Genomic DNA, 23089 nt, shown 5'->3' on the forward strand with positions numbered 1-23089 from the left:
CCCCCCCCCCCCTCCCCCCCTCCTCCCTCCTCCCTCCTCTCCCTCCTCTCTCCTCTCTCTCTCTCTCTTGCTCACAGGGACATTGATATAGAATCTTTTTGTTTTAGAATTCTTGCACACATAGAATCTGGTAGAAGTGTAATTGAGAAGAAACTTAAAGATCTTCTCAAGCCATACCACTGGGAGCTTCATGAGAGTTCTCAGGACACCAGGAACGTTATTGAGAAGAAACGTGCCAATCTGATGTCCATTGATACCTGCAAAGCAAAAAGGCAGAAGCTCAGGAAGATTATACAGGAGTACGCAGTAAGTACACATGAACTATCTTGTTTCATTTCTAATATGTGCTTGAAATCATTTTACATACAATGCAAAATACTTGATTAGTGATTCAACCGGCGGTGGTCCTCAAACCTAAACTAGTAACTTGATGATTTGTCCCCATAAAAATGATTTTGATTGGATTTTGCTAATCACATATTTTACATGGGAAGTAATGTAAGAGTTAACGATGCAGAAATTCTAATATTGGAAGTGTTTTTTTATCCATTTATGGCGTAAAGTAGTCTGATATATTCTGTTGTCTCATCGTGGTTTATTCACTTGCTAACTTGTGAAGGTGACAAGACTCCCTAGTCAAGTGCTTTCACAGTTTCACACATTATTGGAAGGAGCAATACTAATCATGTATCTTGATGCCCATATAGGTTCTGCTGGAACAACCTGTTATTGTCTTCCTTGAGCAAGATGGTGCTAAAGGAACTGAAACTTGTTCTCATCCAGGTCAGAGTTCCGTCATTGATAATGTGAACAAAAAGATTAAGTTGATGGATCCTGCTTTTGATTGGACTGTTATCAATGATGAAGACAGGTAATTCTTGTTTCTTATTTGATTATTGCCTATGCTTCATTTCAAAATGCAACCAGTCGTCTAAAGTTTTAGCATGATTACTTTGTAATAGGTGTATGTGGTATACTAGTTGGGTCAAGAAAGCAGATGCTGCCCTGCACAAATTACAGTGCGGTACCTTAATTGAGTTTGGACATACAGAATCTGAAGGTGCTGCTAATTATTTTGTTTTCTATTTTTTTTCTTTCTCTTTTCATTGTTGCATATATAATGTAGTTAGATTTAAGGTCATAGTAACTCAGAAATCTGCTCAGTGGTTACAGGAATCCCAAATCAATGGAGTGCTGTGTGGGACACACTTCAAAGAATAATTAGGAAGGCAATGGATTGTTGTGAGTTGTGGAAGGATGCAAACAAGAGTCAAAAGAAGGCGCGAAGTTTTTCTGACCTTCTAAATCTATTAAAAACCAGTGGTTTATCTAGAGATGTATTTACTGAGGTATGAATGTTATATGGTAATGTTTATTTGTTTGTCTGGAGGAGACTTCATCTCATTCTTTACGCTAATTGGCTTTACTGTTTGCATTTGATAGGATGAAGTTAATTCTTGGTGGTTTGTTGAACCATCATCCGATGGTCAGCATTTGCTGCTAATGCAGAGTAGACTGCCCCATCATTCTGATACACTTCTTCCAAGCAACTTCCAACGTTCTTCCCATCAGAATTTAGTTACAGAATGGAGGATGGCCAACACATACTATTTCACCAGTGTAGAATCTGTTCTTTTCACTCAACAACAGGTAAATATGCACCAGCTTTCAAAAGGAGGCTTGATGTTCTTCTCCCCAGTCTTTGTAAATATACATCCGCAACATTTTGTTAATATTTGACACTATGCAGGTTGGTATGCCAGACCCTTATCTGCAACAGTTCATCAAAATACAACAAGATCAACACCGAGCTGCTAATAAGTTTACAGAGAATTTAAGGCGTTTGAAGGAATGTATTTCTACTTTTGAAAATTGTATTGCTTTTGATGATGGAAATGGTAGCAAGTGCTCTATTGGTCAAAATCAACATGCCACGTTGAGATGTATGTGGCAGCAGAAGGTAGTTCCTTAACTTATTGGGATTTAACTATCCATTTATTTGATTTGTTTTGACGTTACTCAAAATGTATATCTTGTTACAGCAACTGTTTGATAGTCTGTATGACATGACCCAAGATGAGGTTTTGTTGCTCAAGATACTTGAGAATACCCATTTAAACACATGTCATACTATCAAGAATGAAGTGAATGAGTTTGTTGCTTCTGTGGAGAAGTTTATTCCAGCGCTCCAAAAGTCCAAGGTTTGTGTTTCTGTTCCCTGTGTGTTCTAGACTTTTACTGAAAATGTGGTAGCTTTCTCACGAATTCCTTGCACAACATAACAGGAATCCTTGGACAATTATCTTCTTGGCCCAGAGAGAACAATTCGACCTTCACAATCCATCATTATTTCAAAGCAGATGGAAAAATTGGTCATTCAAAATTTTGAGGTTATTAGGCAGTTTGAGGCTCATCTTCTTGCTTGCCATGTCCAAGATGTAAAAAGCTCTGTTAAAGATATTTTGCTCCATCATCTTTTGGAAATATGTGAGAAGGTATTTCTGAGTTTGTCCTTACTCTAAGATGATCTTATCTAATATTGTTGGTATGACAAATGAAACTTTTAGATCAGATTTGGTACTCAACATTGTTACATTTATTGTTTTTCAGGTGAAATTGTTGGAACGTGTATTTCATTCAGCGATGGACAAGAAAAAGGATTCAATCAGTGAACATGATATGCATGATTACCGTGAGAAAGATGCTGCATATCAGCAAACCCTAAGAAGTACATTCGAACATATTGTGGGAGCAATGCAGAAATTGGGTTCATCATGTAATGGGCAGGTTCATCTGGACAAGTCTTTGGGGCAAATTACGTCCTGGGAAGAAATATTTGACATATTTGTTGAAAATATGAGCTTGGACCAATTATGTAACAAGCTTCTAAGAACAATTTTTTCTGCGGTGAGTTCTATCACATCTACGTTTTGTTTATTTGTTACCTCTTGATGAGTATCCAATAAATCATCTTATGTGCTATCTACAGGAAAAGTTGGTGAATCACAGGGGTGGTGAATCTAGCAGTCTACTTGTCCGAGTTGATGCTGATTTTAAGCAGCTACGTCTGTGTTTGGACATTATCTTGGATTTTGGCCATGCTTTGTTAAAAGAACTTTTGGCTATGCGGAGAACTGTAAGTTGGTCTGACCTGCATGTTCATGTTGAGTATATCGCAAATGCGATCAGCATAATGCTGCCACTTGTTTGTCCTTTGGCTGCCACCTTCCCATCAGCATAATGCTGCTCACGGAGACTGTATTATGCACTGTTTACCATTATCTTCATTGTGTTATGTTATTATTGCCGCCCCCCCCAAAACACACACACACACACATATCAAACCATGCCTTTGACCAACTGGCAATCCCACATACAAAAGCTTCACTTAAACGGCTAAATGCCAGTTGATCAACCCAGCTAGTGCTGGCCTTAGTTTCATTGTTTTACGTTATGGTTGTCCAAACTATAATAGAGATTAATGTTGTATCAAATAGTACTTGTGTGGTTCTTCAGTTTCTTATCTTAAATATTTACGCTTGTGCACAGGTATCTCTAACGACTCATATACTCGCGAATCTTCTGGCTTTATCTTCAAATGGTCCCACAATATCTCCCGAGGACAATGTGGATGATGCTACCCGTGATATTTCTCAAGAACAAGATGGAACAGGTATGGGGGAGGGTGTAGGACGGACTGATGTCAGTGATCAGATTACGAATGAAGACCAGTTGATTGGGGCACCAGAAAAGGTATTGATTTGGGCACTTGATAGATATTTTTGTTTTTTAAAATATTAGTGGGTTGCGTTGAAAAGTTATTAATTTTTGGTTTTCATTTTTCAGCAGCCCAGTGACGAAAATGATGCCCCAGGTCAAGCCCCAAGTAAAGATGATAAAGGGATTGAGATGGAGCAGGATTTTGACGCTGAGAAATCCAGTGTCAGTGATGACTCTGAAGAAGATACAAATCCAAAAGATGATGAGGATGATGAGCAAATAGAGACTGAAGTCGGACCGACTGGGGAAGATGGTACAGATGTTGATGAGAAACGGGGGAACAAGGATGAAGATGAAAATCTCAATAAAGCAGATGAGAAGTATGAACCTGGGAGTTCAGTTGTTGATAAAGATGCTAGCTCTAGGGAGCTTAGAGCTAAGGAAGATAATGATGCTGTTAATAAACTGGGAGAGCTTGATGATGATGAACTTGATGAACCGGAGGGTGAAACTGGAAACCAGGATGACCCTGTGGAGAATGGAGATGAGAGGAACCTCGATAAACAAAAAGATATGGAATGTACAGAATTAAATCCTGATGGTCCTAATGATCCTGATGGGATGGATCCAGATTCTGCTGGAGAAATGGACATCGATGATCCTGAAGTGCATGATGATGATGAGAATATTAAGCACGATGACAACCTTGAATGTCCAACCGATGAAAACATGATAGAAGCAGAGGAAAATGTAAAAGAAATAGATGCAACCTCAGACATGGAGGACTCTGGTGGAGATATGGAAGATACTGAGAGGAATTCTGGAATGAGAAAAGATGCGTTCGAACCAGGATTATCTGACTCCATCGGTGGTAATGAGCCTAATGCAGAATCTTCAACCCAACCAAAGGGTGACTCAAAGACATCAGATGCAGGGGATGTAGCACCAGAGTCAACCTGGACAACTAGCAATGAAGTCAATAATGAACTCACATCAATCAATGGTTTACCTTCCAGTAATGCATCTGAGATGAATCTGATGACCTCTGACTCATCAAATAATGGCAGAAATGCTGGTGAGCTGCCAAAAGGTCAACAGCCTAAGCAGGAAATGCCATCTGTTTGTAAAAGTCAACCAAATCCTTACCGTAGTATTGGGGATGCACTGAAGGAGTGGGAGGAAAGAGTTAGTGTGTCTGTAGATCTTGAGGTGGGTGATCTAGAGCCACAGGGTGATATAGAGAATGAAAATGTGGAAGAGTTTGGATATGTTAGGGAGTATGAAGAGGGGACGGCTCAGGCTTTGGGTCCTGCAACATCAGAGCAGATTCACAAGAATGTTTCTGGTAATAAGACCAGTGAAGATGGTATTTCAACACACAAAGATGATTCCGTTGTGAAGGAAATTGAGAAACAAATTCAAACAATCCCTAACAGGAGTTCTGACTCGATCCTTAAAAATAAGGTAGAGGATCCGAGGGATCTTTCTGGTCCAGAGAAATCGCCTGGTGAGGGATCTCAGCGAAATCATGATGATGATAAGCCTGAAAGTATGGTCGAGGATGTGGTTTCTATGAAGAAATCATATTTGAGTGATGACATACATCAGCTCAGTAAACTTTCCGTAGATGACGATGACATGGGGAAGGCGCAAGATCTTGGCGAGGTTTCTGATGAAGCTACAAAGAATGCTACTGCTCTCTGGAGTAGATATGAGAGGGTCACAACAAGGTTGTCCCAAGAGTTGGCTGAACAATTGCGTCTAGTCATGGAACCTACAGTGGCCAGCAAGCTTGAAGGGGATTATAAGACTGGGAAACGGATTAACATGAAGAAGGTAAATGAAAGATAGCCCTTTCTGGAACGGCTTTGTGTTTTTGCATATTTTGTTGATTTTTCGTGTAATATTATGTTTATTTATTAGGTGATTCCCTACATAGCAAGTGAGTACCAGAAAGATAAAATATGGCTGAGACGGACCCGCCCTAATAAACGTGATTATCAAGTTGTCATTGCTGTTGATGATTCCCGCAGCATGTCTGAGAGTTGCTGTGGGGATGTTGCTATCGAAGCTCTGGTGACAGTTTGTCGTGCAATGTCACAACTGGAAATGGGCAACCTTGCTGTTGCAAGCTTTGGAAAGAAAGGCAACATAAGGTTGCTGCATGACTTTGATCAGCCCTTTAATGGAGATGCTGGAGTTAAGGTCGGTACCTTTAATATCAGCTTATGATCTTTGATAGTAACTTTTGGGGATGAACCTGAATTTACTTTTTTGATGGTGCAGATGATCTCTGGTTTCTCATTCAAGCAAGAAAATACTATTCTTGATGAACCAGTTGTTGATTTGTTGAAGTTTGTGAACAACAAGCTAGATACAGCTGTTGCAAGATCAAGACTCCCCTCTGGACGAAATCCACTACAACAGCTTGTTTTGATAATTGCAGATGGTCATTTACACGAGAAGGTAACTTCCATTTTTGCTCTTTAGACTGGCCAACAAGCTATTAGTGCGGCCCGTCTTTTTTCTATTTTCAATGTTTCTTTATAACACAGTTAAAACTTCACCTGTGCAGGAGAGGTTGAAAAGTTGTCGTTAGGGATGCCTTGGCTAAGAACCGCATGGTTGCATTTCTGCTTGTTGATAACCCACAAAACCCACAGAACTCGGTCATGAACATCCTCGTAAGAATCTAATACTTCCTTTTCAGTTTCGTAGTTGTACATTTTTCTAAAACAAATTAATTTGTTTTGTCAAGTGGGTGTAATTCCAGTATTTACTTTTGTACTGTCCTACAGGAAACATGTTACGAGGGTGGGGAGGTCAAGTTTACAAAGTACATGGAGTCTTTCCCCTTCCCATACTACATTGTATTGAGGAATATTGAAGCACTGCCTCGGACTCTTGCTGATTTACTGAGACAGGTAAGCATAAAAACCTGTTGCATATTTTGCACGCATACGTGGTTCCAATTGTCTGAAATCTTCTACCTGTGCTTTGCAGTGGTTTGAGCTCATGCAGCAGAGAAGGGACTGAGATCCAAGCAACGCGACTGCGATCCTTGTTAATCAACGAAAACGAAGATTTTGTATAGTAGATGATGATACCTTGGTGTATGTGAAACACCTACCAAAGAAATACTTGTACAGGAAACTATATCATTTACCATCTTATCATCAATGAATATTAGCACTAGTCTTGTCTTCCTCCCGTTTTACTACATTCTTTTACAGTTTTACCTCCCTACACCACCTTTCTCAGCCCACACGAATGTCTTTTATATTTATAAAATATATTTTATTTTGTTGAATTGGATAAGATCTTACACGTCACACATGTCCACCTGGCGTCCCGGAAAACCCTAAACGAGCCATCTGAGACCGACACGTGTCAGTTCCTCTTCCTTCGCGCTCTCACCACTAAATTTCCCGTTTCCTTGCCTAAAATTAAGTCCGGTCACCCACCTCTCTCTCTCTCTCTCCCTCCCTCCCCCTTTTAATCTCTTCTCTCTTCTCCGTTTCATCTACTTTGGAACCTTAGCTTTCTCTTCCGGCGAGGTCTCCGGTTTCCGATGACCTCTTTTCCGGTAAGGTTCTTCGGCTGCGCCCCACAATGTTAGACGCCCTTGTTTTCCGATCCAAGACCTGGTTCCACAGGAGGAAAAAGCCGACGCCGTTTCGTTGATTATGTGATTCAATCATAATCTTGTATCATATTTCAAAGGCTTGTACAGCGCCGATTATTAGATTCGTTTCGATTTTTTGTTTCTTGTAAAAAAATTTGTACAGTTAGGGTGTAAATTGACAGAGATTCATTGAATTTGGATCAAGATCAGTGAATTGATTGAGATTTGATAGTTTTGTGTCAAAAATTGTGGTTAAGATGAATTTGAGAGCGGCGGAGAATGAATCGGCGAAGAAGGAGTTTCATATCCCGGCCGAAGTCGACTGGGAAATGCTTGATAAATCAAAGTTCTTTGTCCTTGGAGCGGTGATGTTTTCCGGCGTGTCGGCGTCTCTATACCCTGTGGTGGTTTTGAAAACACGGCAGCAAGTAGCTCTATCGCAACTCTCGTGTATCAAAACGGCGTTTTCGATCGTCAGGCATGAAGGTTTCCGGGCATTGTACAGAGGATTTGGGACCTCTTTGATGGGGACAATTCCTGCCCGGGCGCTCTACATGGCGGCGCTTGAGATCACCAAGAGTAATGTGGGCAATGCCACGGTTAGGTTAGGGTTTTCAGATTCATCTGCTGCCGCCATTGCCAATGCGGTTGGAGGGCTGACTTCTGCGATGGCTGCGCAGCTGGTGTGGACTCCGGTTGATGTTGTGAGTCAGAGGCTGATGGTGCAAGGCCGGGTGGATCCGGATGCCAAGTTCCCGAAAGCGTCTGCTTGTAAATATGCTAATGGATATGATGCGTTTAGGAAGATTCTGCACACTGATGGGCCGAGGGGGTTGTATAGAGGGTTTGGGATTTCGGTTTTGACATATGCACCATCCAATGCGGTGTGGTGGGCATCGTACTCTGTGGCGCAGAGGATGCTGTGGAGTGGAATTGGGAGTTATTGTGGCAAGATAGATGAGAATGGGGTTAACACGTATAGGCCTGATTCGAAGACAATAATGGCAGTTCAGGGAGCGAGTGCAGGCATGGCGGCGAGTGTGTCAGCTTTGATCACAACGCCACTCGACACGGTCAAGACAAGGCTGCAAGTTCTGGATGGGGATGACAATGGGCGGCGAGGACCAACCATTGTGCAGACTGCTCGGAATTTGGTTAAAGAAGGCGGGTGGATGGCTTGTTACAGAGGTTTGGGGCCAAGGTGGGCTTCCATGTCGCTCTCTGCAACCACCATGATCACCACCTATGAGTTAATCAAACGGATGTCCACCAAGAATCAAGAGGTTTTGACCTGATGAACTATAGAGACTAAGATGCCTTCATCTTTGGTCTAATCCTGCATATTTTGTATCTTAATGTTGTCATTGTTGTTTTCTGTTCTTGCAATCAAGAAGTTGTCTTTTTTTGTATCTCTGAACCTGCACAGGTTGTTGATCATCAATTGTAATACAATGCAAGTTATGTAATACCCTAATTGCTGTTAAATCTTAATGGATCTTATACAGAACTAGAACTTCTGGGTTAGCAAATAAGAAAGAAAGCTCAATTACTTAACATTTTGTGATTCAATGTTTCTGAGTATTTCATGGTTTTTTTATTTTTATTGATCATTCTATCAAGGTGCTGAAGTAGCTGAACTCAAGTGCTACTGCTAGTAACATGTCCATTGGTTCTATCTTAGAACTCGTGTCAACCACATCCACTTAGTAGAGTGAAATTCTAAATTGATTCTAGATTAATCTGTATTGATGTGGCTTCCTTTGTGGATAAGTCTAGATTAAATGGTGGGGACTCTACCTAACTTTCAATTAATCAGGGGTCCAACTTTACTAGTTTGTTGGTTTATACTCTGCAATCATATAAACAACAAACTGATATATTCTGCAGTCTATTAGTCTGATCCGTAGTTCTGTCTCATAACTTGTTTATTAAGGAATCTATTCCAATCTGACCAACTTGCCATCACGATTTGTATGATTATGTGGTCCATGTGCTGGATTCACAGTTATAAAAAATCTAATTTTGTTACGCCGAAGTGTTAATCTACATGCCGAATCCTGAGTGTGTCGATACAGTTATTGTCACCTTACTAACTATTTGTTATCCACAATGAACTATACATAGTTGCATTGTTTATGATCTTAGGGTGTTTGGATATAAACTGTTATTTTTATCTTTGCATAAGGAAATACAAGGCTATTTGCCTTTAATTGAAGTTTTGGCGGAGAGAATAAAGCCATAGAAATGTATAAAAATGTCTCATTAATTATTTCACATTTTCTTTTACATTTTAAATTTTGTTCAGACCTACCGTCACGTAGAAGAATCCCTAAAGAATTTGTGTAACAGATTATTGTTTAGACATTTTTCATAAGAAAAGATGTATTAGCTTAATATAGGAGCCTCTAGTACATCGTACTCCTGGTCTATAAAACTAAGCAAAACACTTGGGTGGTGGTGATTCCAGACTTTCTCGCCATTGTGGTTGTGTCACAGGTTTACATACGCATCGGCAGTGAAGTTGGCTTCTCTGTAGACATGGTTGAAAGATATTTCTTTGAAGTTTTGCCAGACTTTTGATATCTTCAATCAATCACTTGAGCAATCTTCCGAGGCACGTTAGATTTGTTGTTGACTGCATCAATGACAAGCTTCGAGTCTCCTTCCAACTTGTGGAAGTAAGCGTTTAATTCCTTTTTTCCAGGCAAACAACAAGCTATCTCTTATTTAAAGCTGTAGCTTCGCAGCTTTTCCAATATTCCTAGAAACAGCTGCAACGGTGTTACCTTCTGTGTTCCTTGTGACAAAACCGCAAGCCGCCGAGGTTGTTTTGCTGAGCACCACTGGAGCTTTCTTTGTTGTAGTACGTATGTATAATTCTTCAAAACTGTAGCAGCAGCAGCAGCCATAATATATAGAGCTTGGGTGGCTATATATATTCCTGAAAGATTTGTCATTTCTGGCTTTCCATAGTTGCCAACAGAATGACAGATTGTCAGCATTTTCATATACAATTCCTGATTATAATCCTTCCTGATAAAGAGGGATTTGACATTGGCGCATGTTTAGACATTTGATTGGCGCATGTTTCAAATGTTTTATACAGACCTCGGAACCTATGCTACAATTTTGACTTGACTCGAGCCAAAACTCCCTGTCGTAACTGTAACACACCAGAAATCTCAAGCTCTAAATGTCTTAATATAGATACTAGATATCATGTGAACCATGGCCAAGGACATGAAGTCTTTATCGAGATAATCATCGATATTACTACTTATGAATTTAGCAATGTACTGCAGTACTAGAATGCTAAGAATTACATAGAAACATCAAACAACGTTTTTATAAATAATAAACAAGCTATCACTAATGTGTTCTGAAAGTATGTTTAGGACAATAAAAAAGCCATCAGAAGAAAACTACATTCCACGAGCCCTCTTGTTGCTGCATGAAGGACATTTGTACTGCTTAATCTGTTTTGCTTTTGCAGGGGTCACCTTCACACACTTCATGTGGAACCACGTCTCACAGAAATCACATAAAATCCAGGGTTCATCTAATGAAGATGGCCCACCTCGGCCACAAGCTCCACACGTCTCTTCTTCATGTTCGTCTTCCTCATCTTCGTCCAACCCCTCATCTTCATCTTTTGCTGGCATCACTTCCAAATGTCTTGCTTGAGATTCTGATCCTCTCTGTTTTTTTTTGTCACCAACAGAAAAGAAAACTAAGCATGTCAGTTTATCAAGAAGGGATAATTAGACTGAGCTTCCCTCTAAGTCTGCATGAGTGCTAACAAGTATGCACAGAAAAGTTATTTTACCGCTTTGGAGTTTAACTTGGATTTGTTGCTACCATGGTTTGACGATGGCTTATCCTTTACTTCCTTCTTTGCAACACCAGTCACAACTTCAAATATTGTTGGAAGTTCATTTATCATGCCAAAAAGTTTCTTCCTGCAACACACCACAGCAATATGTTAAACAGAAGCCAAAACATAAAGAGAAGCATGTATTTCAGTTTAGTTGTCAATCTCACAAAAAGAGAAGGTAATGAAACATAAAATATTCTTTACCTTCTGACTGAACTACACATATCATATTAAAAAGTCATAGAAACAAATTCCCTTGTTGCGTTGTTCTTTTTCTTTTATTTTTGAAATGAGAAATTTTAAATACACAGTTACACACCCAAATTCTTAATAAACACTCCCTCCATGATAGTGATACAACCAGCTATTTAATTTTTCATTTAAATATTTTACTAAATACACATCCCAAAGTACAGACTTACATATCTAAAACCATGAAATATTCTATTATCTAATATGATTATTATATAAAAGTATAGTAATGTTTTGTAATTCCTCTTTTAAATTAATTTCTCTATTTCTGCTAGAAATTTTGGTCTATCATCGTCCAACCTACAATCAAATAGAGTACTTTGTATTCCAACCAATGTTTTAAAAGGCTAAGGCGTAGCCGAGACAATTTTGAAAGAGCCTCAATAAGGCATAAGGCATAACTGCATAAGCCTTGCAACATAACTTTTTTAAATGGAAATTGATTGCATAATTATTTAGTTAGACTCAAAATCCTAAAACTACTCGTAATCATTAAACAAAAAACTGACACTATGAACAATTACTCAATTATTCCTTATTTATTCCTTAATTGAAGAGATTGATTCCTTACAGGAAAGGTTAACTTTATCTTTCAAACGTGAATTGAATGAATTCTATTCTTAGTTAAACTACCTTATTTACAGTTCTATCTATCTATCATCTCCTTGACTCCTCTCTCACATAAGCAGCAGTACGACATTGTTTGTACAAGTAAATCCAGCCACGCACAGACAGAAGGAGAAAATATCTCTTTCTACACTTACCATCTTCTAAATTGAGAATGAAGCTCTACAGAGGACTAGAATACAGATAAGTATGCTTCTCAATTTGAAGAGGAACTTCTGCGTTTTTTAGTTTTTCATGAAAAAAAATAAACCAAAAAATTTCTAGGTGTTGGCTTTTAACACCTTCATACCCGTTTTTAGCGCCTTTGGTGCCTTGATCAACGCCTCGGACGCCTCTACACTTTGGTAGAAAAACACACTCACTTTCTCCTACGCCTCACGCCTTTTAGGCCTCAAGGCGCGCATGAGGCGCGTTTTTTAATGCATTGATCCCCACTCCAATACGACATCAATCAATTGGACAAAAAAAAAAAAAACTTTAACATTTAATAGAAAAAAAAGACGTAGAAAATAAGATGTCTAGGTACGATTCATGCATTTTTCTAATAATATATGTATTTTCCTGGTCATTTAACATACTGATAAAATATTATTTGAATTAGAAAATAATAGGGGTGTAATTACTTGAAATGGGGGTGTATTTAACATTTCTCTTTTCAAATAAGGGGGAAAACCCAGAAAACAAAATATAGCTAGAAGCTGGTATATATTTCTTTTTCTGAGCAAGAAGCTGTAATATATTTCAGTATACCTGTAGATTCTACAATAAGAAAACGCAATGAAAACATAGTATCAAGCAAAAAACATTGGTTCTGTACAGAAGAATGTAAATTTGAACAGCTTCAACTAAAAAAGAAACTCTACGTTGTTGGTGGACTCACCTATCATGCTTATCGAATCCAAATCTGGATCCAAAATAGAAGGCAACAGAAAGTAGCCATGCATCACTATGAACAGCAACCAAAGCTAACCAGTCCTTTTCTGCCATACCATCTCTTGCAAAGTTGATACCTAGAGCAGGCTCTGGAATCTCAGGAGGCACTTCTTCAGCAGGTAAGTTGACTTCCCAATGCTCATTAGGGAATGCATACAAGGAAAGATTCTCCTTCTCTGTAAACAAGAAAGGACTCAAAAACATAGCACAAAAAAGAAGTCGCAACCAACAAATGACAACTGATTGGAAAATTCTACAGCTTTTCTTGTTACTAGCCTGATCTCAATGTTCAGAAAGCAATTCAAAGACTTATAAGACCTGGTGAATGTGTGTGTTGAGGTATATAATTAGTCAAAAAATTGTATAAGAAGGACTAATCACTCATGCAGAGGGGGTAAGGAACAGCACAAACATTATATAAGTAGCAACGACATAGCTGATTTCAATTTTATCGTACTTCAATATATTCAATACCAGTCAACAAGAATTTCAAAAAGAGAAATATTAGACAATAAAAGGTCAAGCAATGGAAAGGACTTTAACTGTCCCTTTTTTTTATGTGAAATCACAAGAATCTTAAACATGCTCATTTATATGCACAATTGCAAACAGAAATCAAAGATGATCATATTTGTTGCAGGCTCTCATTTACAGCCCCAAGAACAAAGGAACAATTTATATAACGCACTATTCTACAACTACGTGCCAAATTTCAAAAGCATTTCAATAGCACACAGAGAGAAATAATTACCCGGATCACACTGCTGATGGAATTCTTCAGCATCTGCGATATATAAAAAAAAAATGTAACAGCGTATAAATCACTCAAAACCGAAACAAAACCAGAAATCAGTTCTTACTGTGAACAACTAAAGCTCCAACAAATTTTTCAGAAATACCTTGAGTAAACTAAAATGACTCATTATGATAACAACACAGTCACAAAGAAGAAAACACAGTCATAACGCAGTATCATTTTCTGTCACAGCTCTAATCACCCATGATAAGTATTAAAAATGTACTTCTTTACACTTGTTTTTCATGTTTTCTTCACATCCAATGATCCCAATACAGGTTATTTTTCTTTTCAAAAGAATTCACCAGTTAGTCTTATAAGGGACTCAAGAAACATTAAGTCTAAACCTACAAAGACATGACATCCTCCATATAGGTTGGAGGATAAATATAGTATCCTTCTGGCCACTCTTCTTAAGAAACTCCCTGAAAACTAACAATGAAGCTACAACACGATGTACGATTCCAAGATCAATTTTGTTCATACTGTGTTCCTCAATAAACTCACAAACCAAAACAAAAGGCACCAAATGAACGCAAAGCTCAGAACTTTAATCCCAAATCAACTCAATTCACCAACACCCTCTATCCCTTTCTTCATATACAGAACGCAAAAAACCAAAAAAGCGAAATCCCAATTCCAAAATGCAACAAAGACTTATTTCCCAGCAACTCTAGAACCACACCTCAATGAAACAAAGCCACATTATTTCGAACCAAAAAACAAAACTTTACCCTAAAACTCGTAATTCTGCATAGTTTTACTTCCTGGGCCATCTCTAAAACCAAATTCAAAAGAAGCTCAGACCCAGTTCAAAAATAGGGCAATTTTCAAAGTTTCAAAATTCAAAATTGAAATCAACAAAAAAACTAGACCCAGAATCAAAATCACGAATTGGGTTTCTGGGTGTTGTGAAAAGGCAAAGAAGAAGCAAATTGAGCAGAAATTGAAGAGAAGGAGAGACCAGTAGTGAGGGCTTTGATCAAGCCAGTTCTGCGGCCCTTGAAATCTCTGAAAACCTCTTCAACGGTTCGGGCATTGTAGGCTGCTCCGGCGCCGGCTCCGTTCATAGCCATCTCTCTTTTCTTCTCTTCTCTGTGGTTCAGTTAGTGAGTGCGCTCAGAAAACCAAGTCAATAACAAGTTGGAGTCAGAGAGAGAGAGGGAGCCAAGTTATATGAGAAAGGTCATACTTTGATATGTGATTTTTGTTACCCTTCGACTTCAAACCTGCTTCTTTTGCTATACGGATTCAGACTTTTCTTCCTTCGTTTTTCCACATTTACCCTTTCTCTATTTTTAGGTTATTATTATAATTCCTGTAATTTATTTGGACCGCATCTAAAGACATAGTCTCCCTCCTAATTCTAAGAAGGTTTGGAATTGTTTTGATATGTGCTGGAAAGATTGGATTCTATTGCTTTCTCAAAAGGGTGTGTACATGAGAGAGGTCTGAATTGGAATATCTTCTTCATCTTCTTCTGTTGGTTCTTATGGAAATGGAGATGCAAAGGGATTTTTGAGTCTAATTTTCCGTTACCCTATAATCCTCCTGAAGTTATTTTTGCTCATGTTGAGGAACGAACTAGGGCTACAGCTAAAAATTGTTGTGTGCGTAACAGTCATATTGAAATGCTCTATTGGATCAGGTCTGCTACTGGTTTCCAAAAGCTTAATATTGATGGTTCGAGAACTAGTATTGGTGATAAGGGTGCAGGGGGTGTCAGTAGAGATCATTATGGCGCTTGGATTGGGGGTTTCATGGTGAATATTGGGTCAGGTGATGTGCTTAAAGCTGAGGCTTGGGGCCTCTTTCATGGGTCTCCAAATGGCTCTTAGCCTTAAGATTACTAAGTAGGTTGTGAAATCTAATTATGTTGTTCTAGTCAATCTGATTCAGAATGAAAGCATTGAAATGCATCCATTGGGGACTTTGATTATAAACTACAAGAATATTAATGAGTTTGATGAGCTTCAGCTACAACACATTCACTATGAGGGCTAGTTTGGTTCATAGAATGGAAAGGAAAGGAAATCCATTCTTTAAATTTTCTTGGAGCATGGGAAATTGAAACTCTCACCAAATTTCCTTTCATGTGTTTGGAACAGTCAGAAATTTATTCAGAATCCATCTTCTACTTTCCATTGGAGTAGAACGGGTCAGACAGAGATTTATAAAGGGAATGGCTAAAATTGGAAAATAAAATTTTAAGCAGGGACAATTTAGTCAAAAGCAAGTGCAATGATTGCAAGATTTTGGGTGGGAAAATGAATCTCGGGGTTGGGGGAGGGAACGATATTCCGCCGAATTTTCCCTTCCTTTGGGAAGCAATTTCCTTTCCCTCTTTTTTTCTTGGGTTTCCAAACAAAAGAAAGGAAATACTTTCCTTTCCCACCAGCTTCTTTCCCTGAAACAAACAGGGCCTGAGAGAAACACACTTGCTCTTAGCTAAACTTCTCATGCTAAAGGAATATGCACCTTCATTGATCCTCCTGCTTTAGTTACCGAGGCTTTGCTCGATGACATTGTGGGAACTACTAGAGCTAGGTGCTTCAATACCAGCAATGCTGGTTAGTTTTTAGTGTTGTTTTTTCTGGGCTTTTGGCCCCTTCTAGAACAAAAAAAACAAAAAACAAAGGCATAGCCTCCGTCATCCTCCATTGCAAATATTCACTTCTAGAATTTACAGATTGTGTTGCTTTTGCTATTGATGTAGGCTTATCCTCACTTTCAATATTTTCATGTGTTGCAATCAAGTAAACTTGATAATTATTTGGTATTGTTGGTTTCTTGATTCTAGTAGACTCTCTACACCACAAGATGTTGTTGAACTTCTTCAAACTGGTATGGCATTCTCATTGTATATTCATCTACTTGCATTTGGATCTCTCCGTTTGCATTTAGAACTTCATCATGGTTTGCATTGCTATCAACTTCTTGATTTATTTAAACTGCATAATCTGCTTGTTGAACATTTGGAACATCATTCAGTGTTAAGACTGAATCATTGTTGCAGTCCCGATTTAGGATTGATATGTCACTGCAATTTCTAATATACGAACAACTCTCAAAAGCTTCAACTGTTTAATTTCCCAACTGTGACTCTCAAACATCTTGTGAAACCTTGCTACCATCATTTTCAAAAAGTTCATCATAAATGGTAGATGTGTGTGATTCTACAATCCTTGTATTTTTTTTTGGACAGTACTTGAACCTAGAGGTGGTCAAATAGGCCGGGTTGGACCGAACCGGGCCTTAATTATTTTACTTAAATTTTAGTGCTGGACTGAGCAATTCAAAAAAAAATTAAGGCCCACGGGTCCAGGCCTTATAGACTTATTAGGGCCGGACCGGGCTTTTTAGATGGGTAGGGTTGGGTCTATTATATATATAATACTTTTTTATCAAAAGAAAACAAAAGACTATGAAAAAGTTAAGATTTGAACTCAATGTAATAGAAAATGAAAGAAAAATATGACTTAATGTATTAATTAGTTTACATATTTAAGTAATTTAACTAATAACCTGTCTATTTGTTTTTCAACCTCAACTTTATAGATATTGAAGAAGTCCAAAGCTTGTGATTGTGTTATTTGGAAAAGGGCCACATATATTTGTATGGATCAAGTCAAGCATTTGCTCACTTCTCTTTGATCCTTTCTTCTAGCATTAGTCGTTTTGCTCTTCAAGCAGTCAACACATGTTTCAAAATCATCAAAATTTAAAGCAAGTAAAATTTCTTGCTTAACCAGTCCAACCAATCTTTGTCCAGAGATGTGACCCAACCTCTTATGCCACAAAAAAGATGATGATTCAGTAAATTTTCTCTTCGAATGGGACTGATTTAGAAAGAATATTTCATTGTTGCTTTCCGCATAAGAAACATTAGAACAATTGACACCAGTAACCATTTGAAAGAAAAACATCACCAAAACACTTCAAAGTATAATAGAACCTCATAGACTTATTATTACTTCTACGAAAACTAAAACTATAGAGTTTGATACATATTGTGATCCAGAAATTAAGTTGCTAGCTAGTAATACTTGGAATATAGTACACATTGTTATAATTATTATATTTTATGTGGTTGTCCGCGTAATTACTCATTAGTTATGTACTCTGATGTAAATACTACATCTATATAAGGAAGCTAATAAGAATGAATGAGAACACTTCTACCTCCTCTCAACTATTCTCTTTATGTCTTCTCTTCTTCTTATCTTTACTTTACAATACGTTATCAGCACGACTCTACCTTTGAGTTGATAACGATCAAACCTTATAAATCCAAAATTGTTTCTTTGTCGTCCACGCATTATTTTATTTTATTGTACTCTATGATGATTATGAGTCATATGGGGTGACTTTGTTGCTTGGCCATAATTCTCTAATCTATGAGTTTTTTATTTCGGTGAAATTTCCATAGTCATAAAGCTTCTATATATACATTGATCCATCAATACGGTTGGGTCCCATCTTAATTTATCATTCATGATTTTAATTGGTGGGTGATCTTGTTTTTCAGTTTTAATAGATGTCTTCGATTTGTTAAATTGCTTTGATTGAGTTGTTGGTATTTGGGGATAAATACATAGGTGTTATTTGCCTCTAATTTCATATTTGGTTCGATGCTTTGGTTTCGTCCATGATTTTTTTTGTTTTTTCATTGAATTGCATAGTATGTAGTCTTGATTTTGTGTCTCCTTAACCAAAGTCAACATCTCTATTCTGTAATTGCATGGTTTCAACGTTAGCAATTAGCTTATAGAAACATGCATCAATTTCTTATCACTGTAACTCTAGCTTTCTTGCTTGAACATTATGCATCCTTCAATGAGTGATAGCCTTAGAGCAAAAGTAACTACCTCATTTCATACGGCTCTTACCACCGAGTTTTGGTAAGGCATATAATCGTATTCAGGTATGTATATATCAATTTGACCCAATTGGATTCACAATATGTTTCAATTTTCATTGACTGAGAGTAAAATCACAGTTACTCCTAGTTGTGAATTTTGTGATTATAGATCGAGACCTGAAGTCTTTTGATCGAACTATGAAGTTCCTCAAAGAGTAATATAATGAAATTGTGACATGAAGATTCTCAAATCTCATGCAATTAAGGAGGGCCAAAAGTCCCTTAAAGTCATATATAATATGACGGAACCACATCTTGTGATCCCTAGTTATATGAAGGCCCGAAGTTCCTCGCCTTATATGATATTACGTTTTTGTGTGATTAGAGGAGATCGGAAGATCAAGATTATCATATTTGTAAAGTTAACTAGACCTGAAGATCTGTGTATTTTATTCATTCATGGAACCATAAGTTTCTTATGTCAATTTATTTACTTTTTATTCTTTACAATTTTCCTATTTTGTTATGTACTTTCCTTCCACTATTTATCATTTAAATTTTATTGTTAATCATACGGGCCAGTAGCCCTATATCTCGAAGATATGAATCTCGAATGTCATGTTTTTGAACCAGAAGTTCAAGATACGATACAGTAGAACCTGAAGTTCTAACAATGGAATCTCAAACCCGAAGCTTTGAGCATATATAAATATGATTTAACTAAATGTGAACATGAAATTTCACTTAGGTTACTCGAGCCTGAAGTTTCGAGCACTTGAATTATTTAAACCCGAAGTTTGACATACGACATCTGAGAACCTATCATTCTAACATTATAAATTTGAACCTGAAGCTTCGATTTCATATATGTTTGATGGCTCTAGGAGAGCAAGAGGAAGTCATCTTTTATATCTTATATATCCTGCGTCAAATTCTCAAGTAATTGAGGCATATAATGTCATGAACCAGAAGTTCATTGAAACCAGACATAACTAGCTATGTCATATTTTACCTACAGTGTTGCTTGCAATCGGTAATAAGTCTTGATCACCACTAGCTCTACTCATAGCAAACTACTTATATGTCACATATTTTTTTGAGTTGTCACTTTAATGAGACACTCTTCATGGCATGAGGGGCAGAAATATTGTTCCTGAAGAACGATGTGTATTGGTGTTAGATACTTATCCACCATCTCATTTTGATTTTAAGAAATGTATCATCAATTAGTGATTTGATAAAAGATTGTGAGAAAAGTATATGCTAGATGCACTGTTTTCTAGGGCTGGGCGTGGGATGGGATGGGACGGGATTAGGGTCATCCCACAGCCCGTCCCGGACATTGCACACGAGACGGGCCTTACATTTTTAAGACTTGATCCCACGCAAGTCCTGTCCCAGACGGGACCGGGATGGGACGGGCCCAATCCTGCCATCCCGCCCCAATATTACCTGATAGTGATACCAATATATAAAGACTGCATCATCTGAATCCATAATTCATAACTAGAATTAAACTAGAGTAACATCAATAATCCACAATTGCTCAAGTTCACACAAAAGAAAGCAGGAAAGTAGTGAATCTGATAGCACAACAATACAAGTTGCTCCAAGCTGCTCCAGGTACAAACAATTTCAACTCTAATCATCGATGACAATACCGGTTGCAATAGACTTCCCTTTCCCTTTCGCTTTTGCAATTGGAGGTGGACAATTGTTGTTTCTTGAAGCAGTGCTCTCATGCTCTGCAAAAATGAAAAAGAGTTAGTCCATGCATCTAAAAATAACCTCAAAATTCATACCTCGCTCAACATCGTAATAAAACTCTGTGTTTTCAATTGTTGGTTCATCAATATCTTCGACAACCTCTGCAATATCATCACCTAACATCTAGTTTTGCATGCAAATGAGTCCCTCCACTGATTTAGGAGTTACTGAGCTCCTAAAACAATCAATAACTCTGTCCCCTATTGAGAAGCATGACTTAGAGGCCACTGTTGAGGTCTGAATTGTAAGAACATCTCTTGCAATTGTTGAAGCTTCTTTGAATACACATAGATAGATAATCACATATGTAGCTCTGAATGCACACATATGTAGCTCTGTATACACACATATAGATAATCACATGAAATCTACACGCGCACTTCCATTTACAGCAAGAAAATAACCCCCCTTGATCATGTATCTTATTCAGAAAATTCTATGAAACATTAACCACATCCAATACATCAAATTTTGACTTGTTACCTTTAACATTAGATCAGTTTTATACAATCATAGACTAACTAATTCATGATCATGGTAAGCACAATAATACTTTTAGTAAACGCAATAGATAATCACATGAATCTATAGATAATCACAAATGCAGCAGCAACAACTAATTACTAGTAGCTCACATTTACTCAACACCTATAGAATTCATGGGAAGAGTAAACAACGTTACAGGACATGGTTTATTACCTTACTCAGATTCTTGATTTTTTAGGAAATTATTTGATGTTGCTGTTTCTTTATCTGTCCATTTACGAGATCAATAAGATTACAGTATTAAACCCCAGCTATCAAGATAAACCTGTTCTAGAGTAGCACATACTTTAAAGGACATGCACACCTTTGTTTAGAACCTCACAAACAGGAACGTTGATGTGATATCCCTTAGCAGCATGAGGAGCATCCCAAAAAACTTTTGAACCCTTTCATCATACTTGCAACAGGTGGGTGAGTTAAGACACTTGCTGGCTCACCTTTACTTTTGACCCAGTAGCTTTGCACAAGCGTCGAGGCGAGGAGGAGGCAGGCGCCAAGAAGCGAGGAGGGGGCGGGCGCCGAGGTGGGGAGGAGGCGGGAGGTGAGGTTAGCGGAGGCGGTGAAGGAGTTCAAGGAGGACTAGCCGAGTCAAGTTGTCATTTGATATAGAGTACTGGGATTGGGATATAGGTTTGGTTGGATTGGGATTTCAAGTAGGCATCATCAATTGAGGTTTTGAGGTTTGGTTGGATTGAGGAGGGTTGAGAGCGATTTCCCTTTTAGAAGTTTAGGGTTCTTGCGATGAAATTGAAAGAGTGAAAGACTGCAGCCATAGTGAGATGATCGAGTTAGTATTAGGGTTCAAAAATGAAAGGATGAGATCAAAACATTTGAAAAACCAATGGCTCATATTAGTCTATATTTTTACACGGGACAAGACGGGCCAAGTGTTTTTAGAATTAGATCCCGTCCCATCCCATCAAATTTCAGGACAGGACCGAGATTTAGGTTTTTTATCCCCACCCCTACTATTTTCTACTTTGATTAAAGTCTATGAGACTATCCATATTAACTCAAATTGTCTATACCCCATTTAATTTGTGCGATGTATATGTATCCAAGTGATATGCATGGTTCTCCTGAAGAGAATGTCATGATACAATGTTAGAGTTCTTAATACAGCTACACATACAAAGGTTGTATGTACGTCATTAGAGAATGATATCTTGGTTGATACTAATGAATATAATGTTCTTGACCTCATACTTGGTTTAGATTCGCCACTAGCCAATGAACATCTCACTCGAAAGATAGTGATAGAGGTTTAAACGCATATTTACGGATGGTCATAACAAGACAGTCTTCTCGCCCTTAGGGGGAGAATAAAACTACTGTCATTTGAATAACGGGGTGAATTTGAGTGGAATGTATCCACCAGGTCTAAAGGTTTAAGCTTTTGAAAATGAAAGATTATATAGGTCCTCTAATGGTCTACATGATATTACAAGTAAAAGATCCACATTCGCTAGATAATATTTGTCCTAGAAGTGACAATATTTGCCCCAGAAGTGACATGGGTACCTAATATCAAAAATGCATGGATATAAGAATGTGTGAAATCTATGAATGATGATCAACTATGACAATTTACAAATGGTAACTACCAAAGACCATTAAGGATTCTATAACGCTGTATTACGTTTCATTATGCATGTCAACAAAGCATATTATTGGCCAAATTGGAAAGAGACAATTCCAATGAAACTAAATATTTGAAACGTGATAAGATACTTTGACCTTTAACCCTATAGATACAAAATGGTATTTACCACAGTGAAAGTAAATCACTATGATTTAATGTCTACAAAAGACATGTAATTATGAATCTGCCCTTATACGAATGATACTTTTTTATAAGTACAGTGTTACATGTAACTGTTACATGGACGAGAGACTTATGGCATGTTGTCATCGTATATTATGAGGGCATTTAAAGACACATTGATAAACTAAATTCCCAGAAGTGAAGTGTCATTACCAGCGTATCGCTGGTCAAATCCTCAAATGATTCAAGTACATGAATGATTCTAATGTAATTCAATCTATGAATACGTGAGAGAGCCTGAAGCTAATTCATGGAATCAAATA

The 23089-nt window shown here is 37.8% G+C and overlaps 3 protein-coding genes across 3 annotated transcripts in view; 2 read left to right on the forward strand and 1 right to left on the reverse strand.

Moving 5' to 3' along the window:
• The window catches only part of LOC101305499 (midasin-like), a 31170-nt gene extending 24142 nt beyond the window's left edge, over positions 1-7028 (forward strand). Inside the window, 17 exon segments of the mRNA XM_004305688.1 lie at positions 108-306; positions 708-871; positions 981-1060; positions 1174-1349; positions 1444-1650; positions 1751-1960; positions 2043-2201; positions 2286-2495; positions 2611-2907; positions 2990-3136; positions 3550-3753; positions 3847-5556; positions 5644-5925; positions 6007-6186; positions 6276-6404; positions 6519-6644; positions 6724-7028. Coding sequence (XP_004305736.1) covers positions 108-306; positions 708-871; positions 981-1060; positions 1174-1349; positions 1444-1650; positions 1751-1960; positions 2043-2201; positions 2286-2495; positions 2611-2907; positions 2990-3136; positions 3550-3753; positions 3847-5556; positions 5644-5925; positions 6007-6186; positions 6276-6404; positions 6519-6644; positions 6724-6756 — 4513 coding nt within the window. The 3' untranslated portion in view covers positions 6757-7028.
• Positions 7029-7455: 427 nt separating this feature from the next.
• On the forward strand, positions 7456-8809 carry LOC101291738 (solute carrier family 25 member 44-like). Its single transcript, XM_004303621.1, has one exon. The coding sequence runs from the start codon at positions 7603-7605 to the stop codon at positions 8638-8640; it is 1038 nt and encodes a 345-aa protein (XP_004303669.1). The 5' UTR covers positions 7456-7602; the 3' UTR covers positions 8641-8809.
• Positions 8810-10539: 1730 nt separating this feature from the next.
• On the reverse strand, positions 10540-14986 carry LOC101292035 (PHD finger protein ALFIN-LIKE 5-like). Its single transcript, XM_004303622.1, has 5 exons — positions 14792-14986; positions 13783-13815; positions 12979-13207; positions 11172-11304; positions 10540-11043 (listed from the first exon to the last, which is right to left on the reverse strand). Exons 1-5 carry the CDS (start codon positions 14901-14903, stop codon positions 10768-10770), a joined length of 783 nt encoding a protein of 260 aa, XP_004303670.1. The 5' UTR covers positions 14904-14986; the 3' UTR covers positions 10540-10767.
• Positions 14987-23089: the final 8103 nt, after the last annotated feature.

The sequence above is a fragment of the Fragaria vesca genome, linkage group LG6, assembly GCF_000184155.1.
Source record: "Fragaria vesca subsp. vesca linkage group LG6, FraVesHawaii_1.0, whole genome shotgun sequence".
NCBI classification, from domain to species: domain Eukaryota; kingdom Viridiplantae; phylum Streptophyta; class Magnoliopsida; order Rosales; family Rosaceae; genus Fragaria; species Fragaria vesca.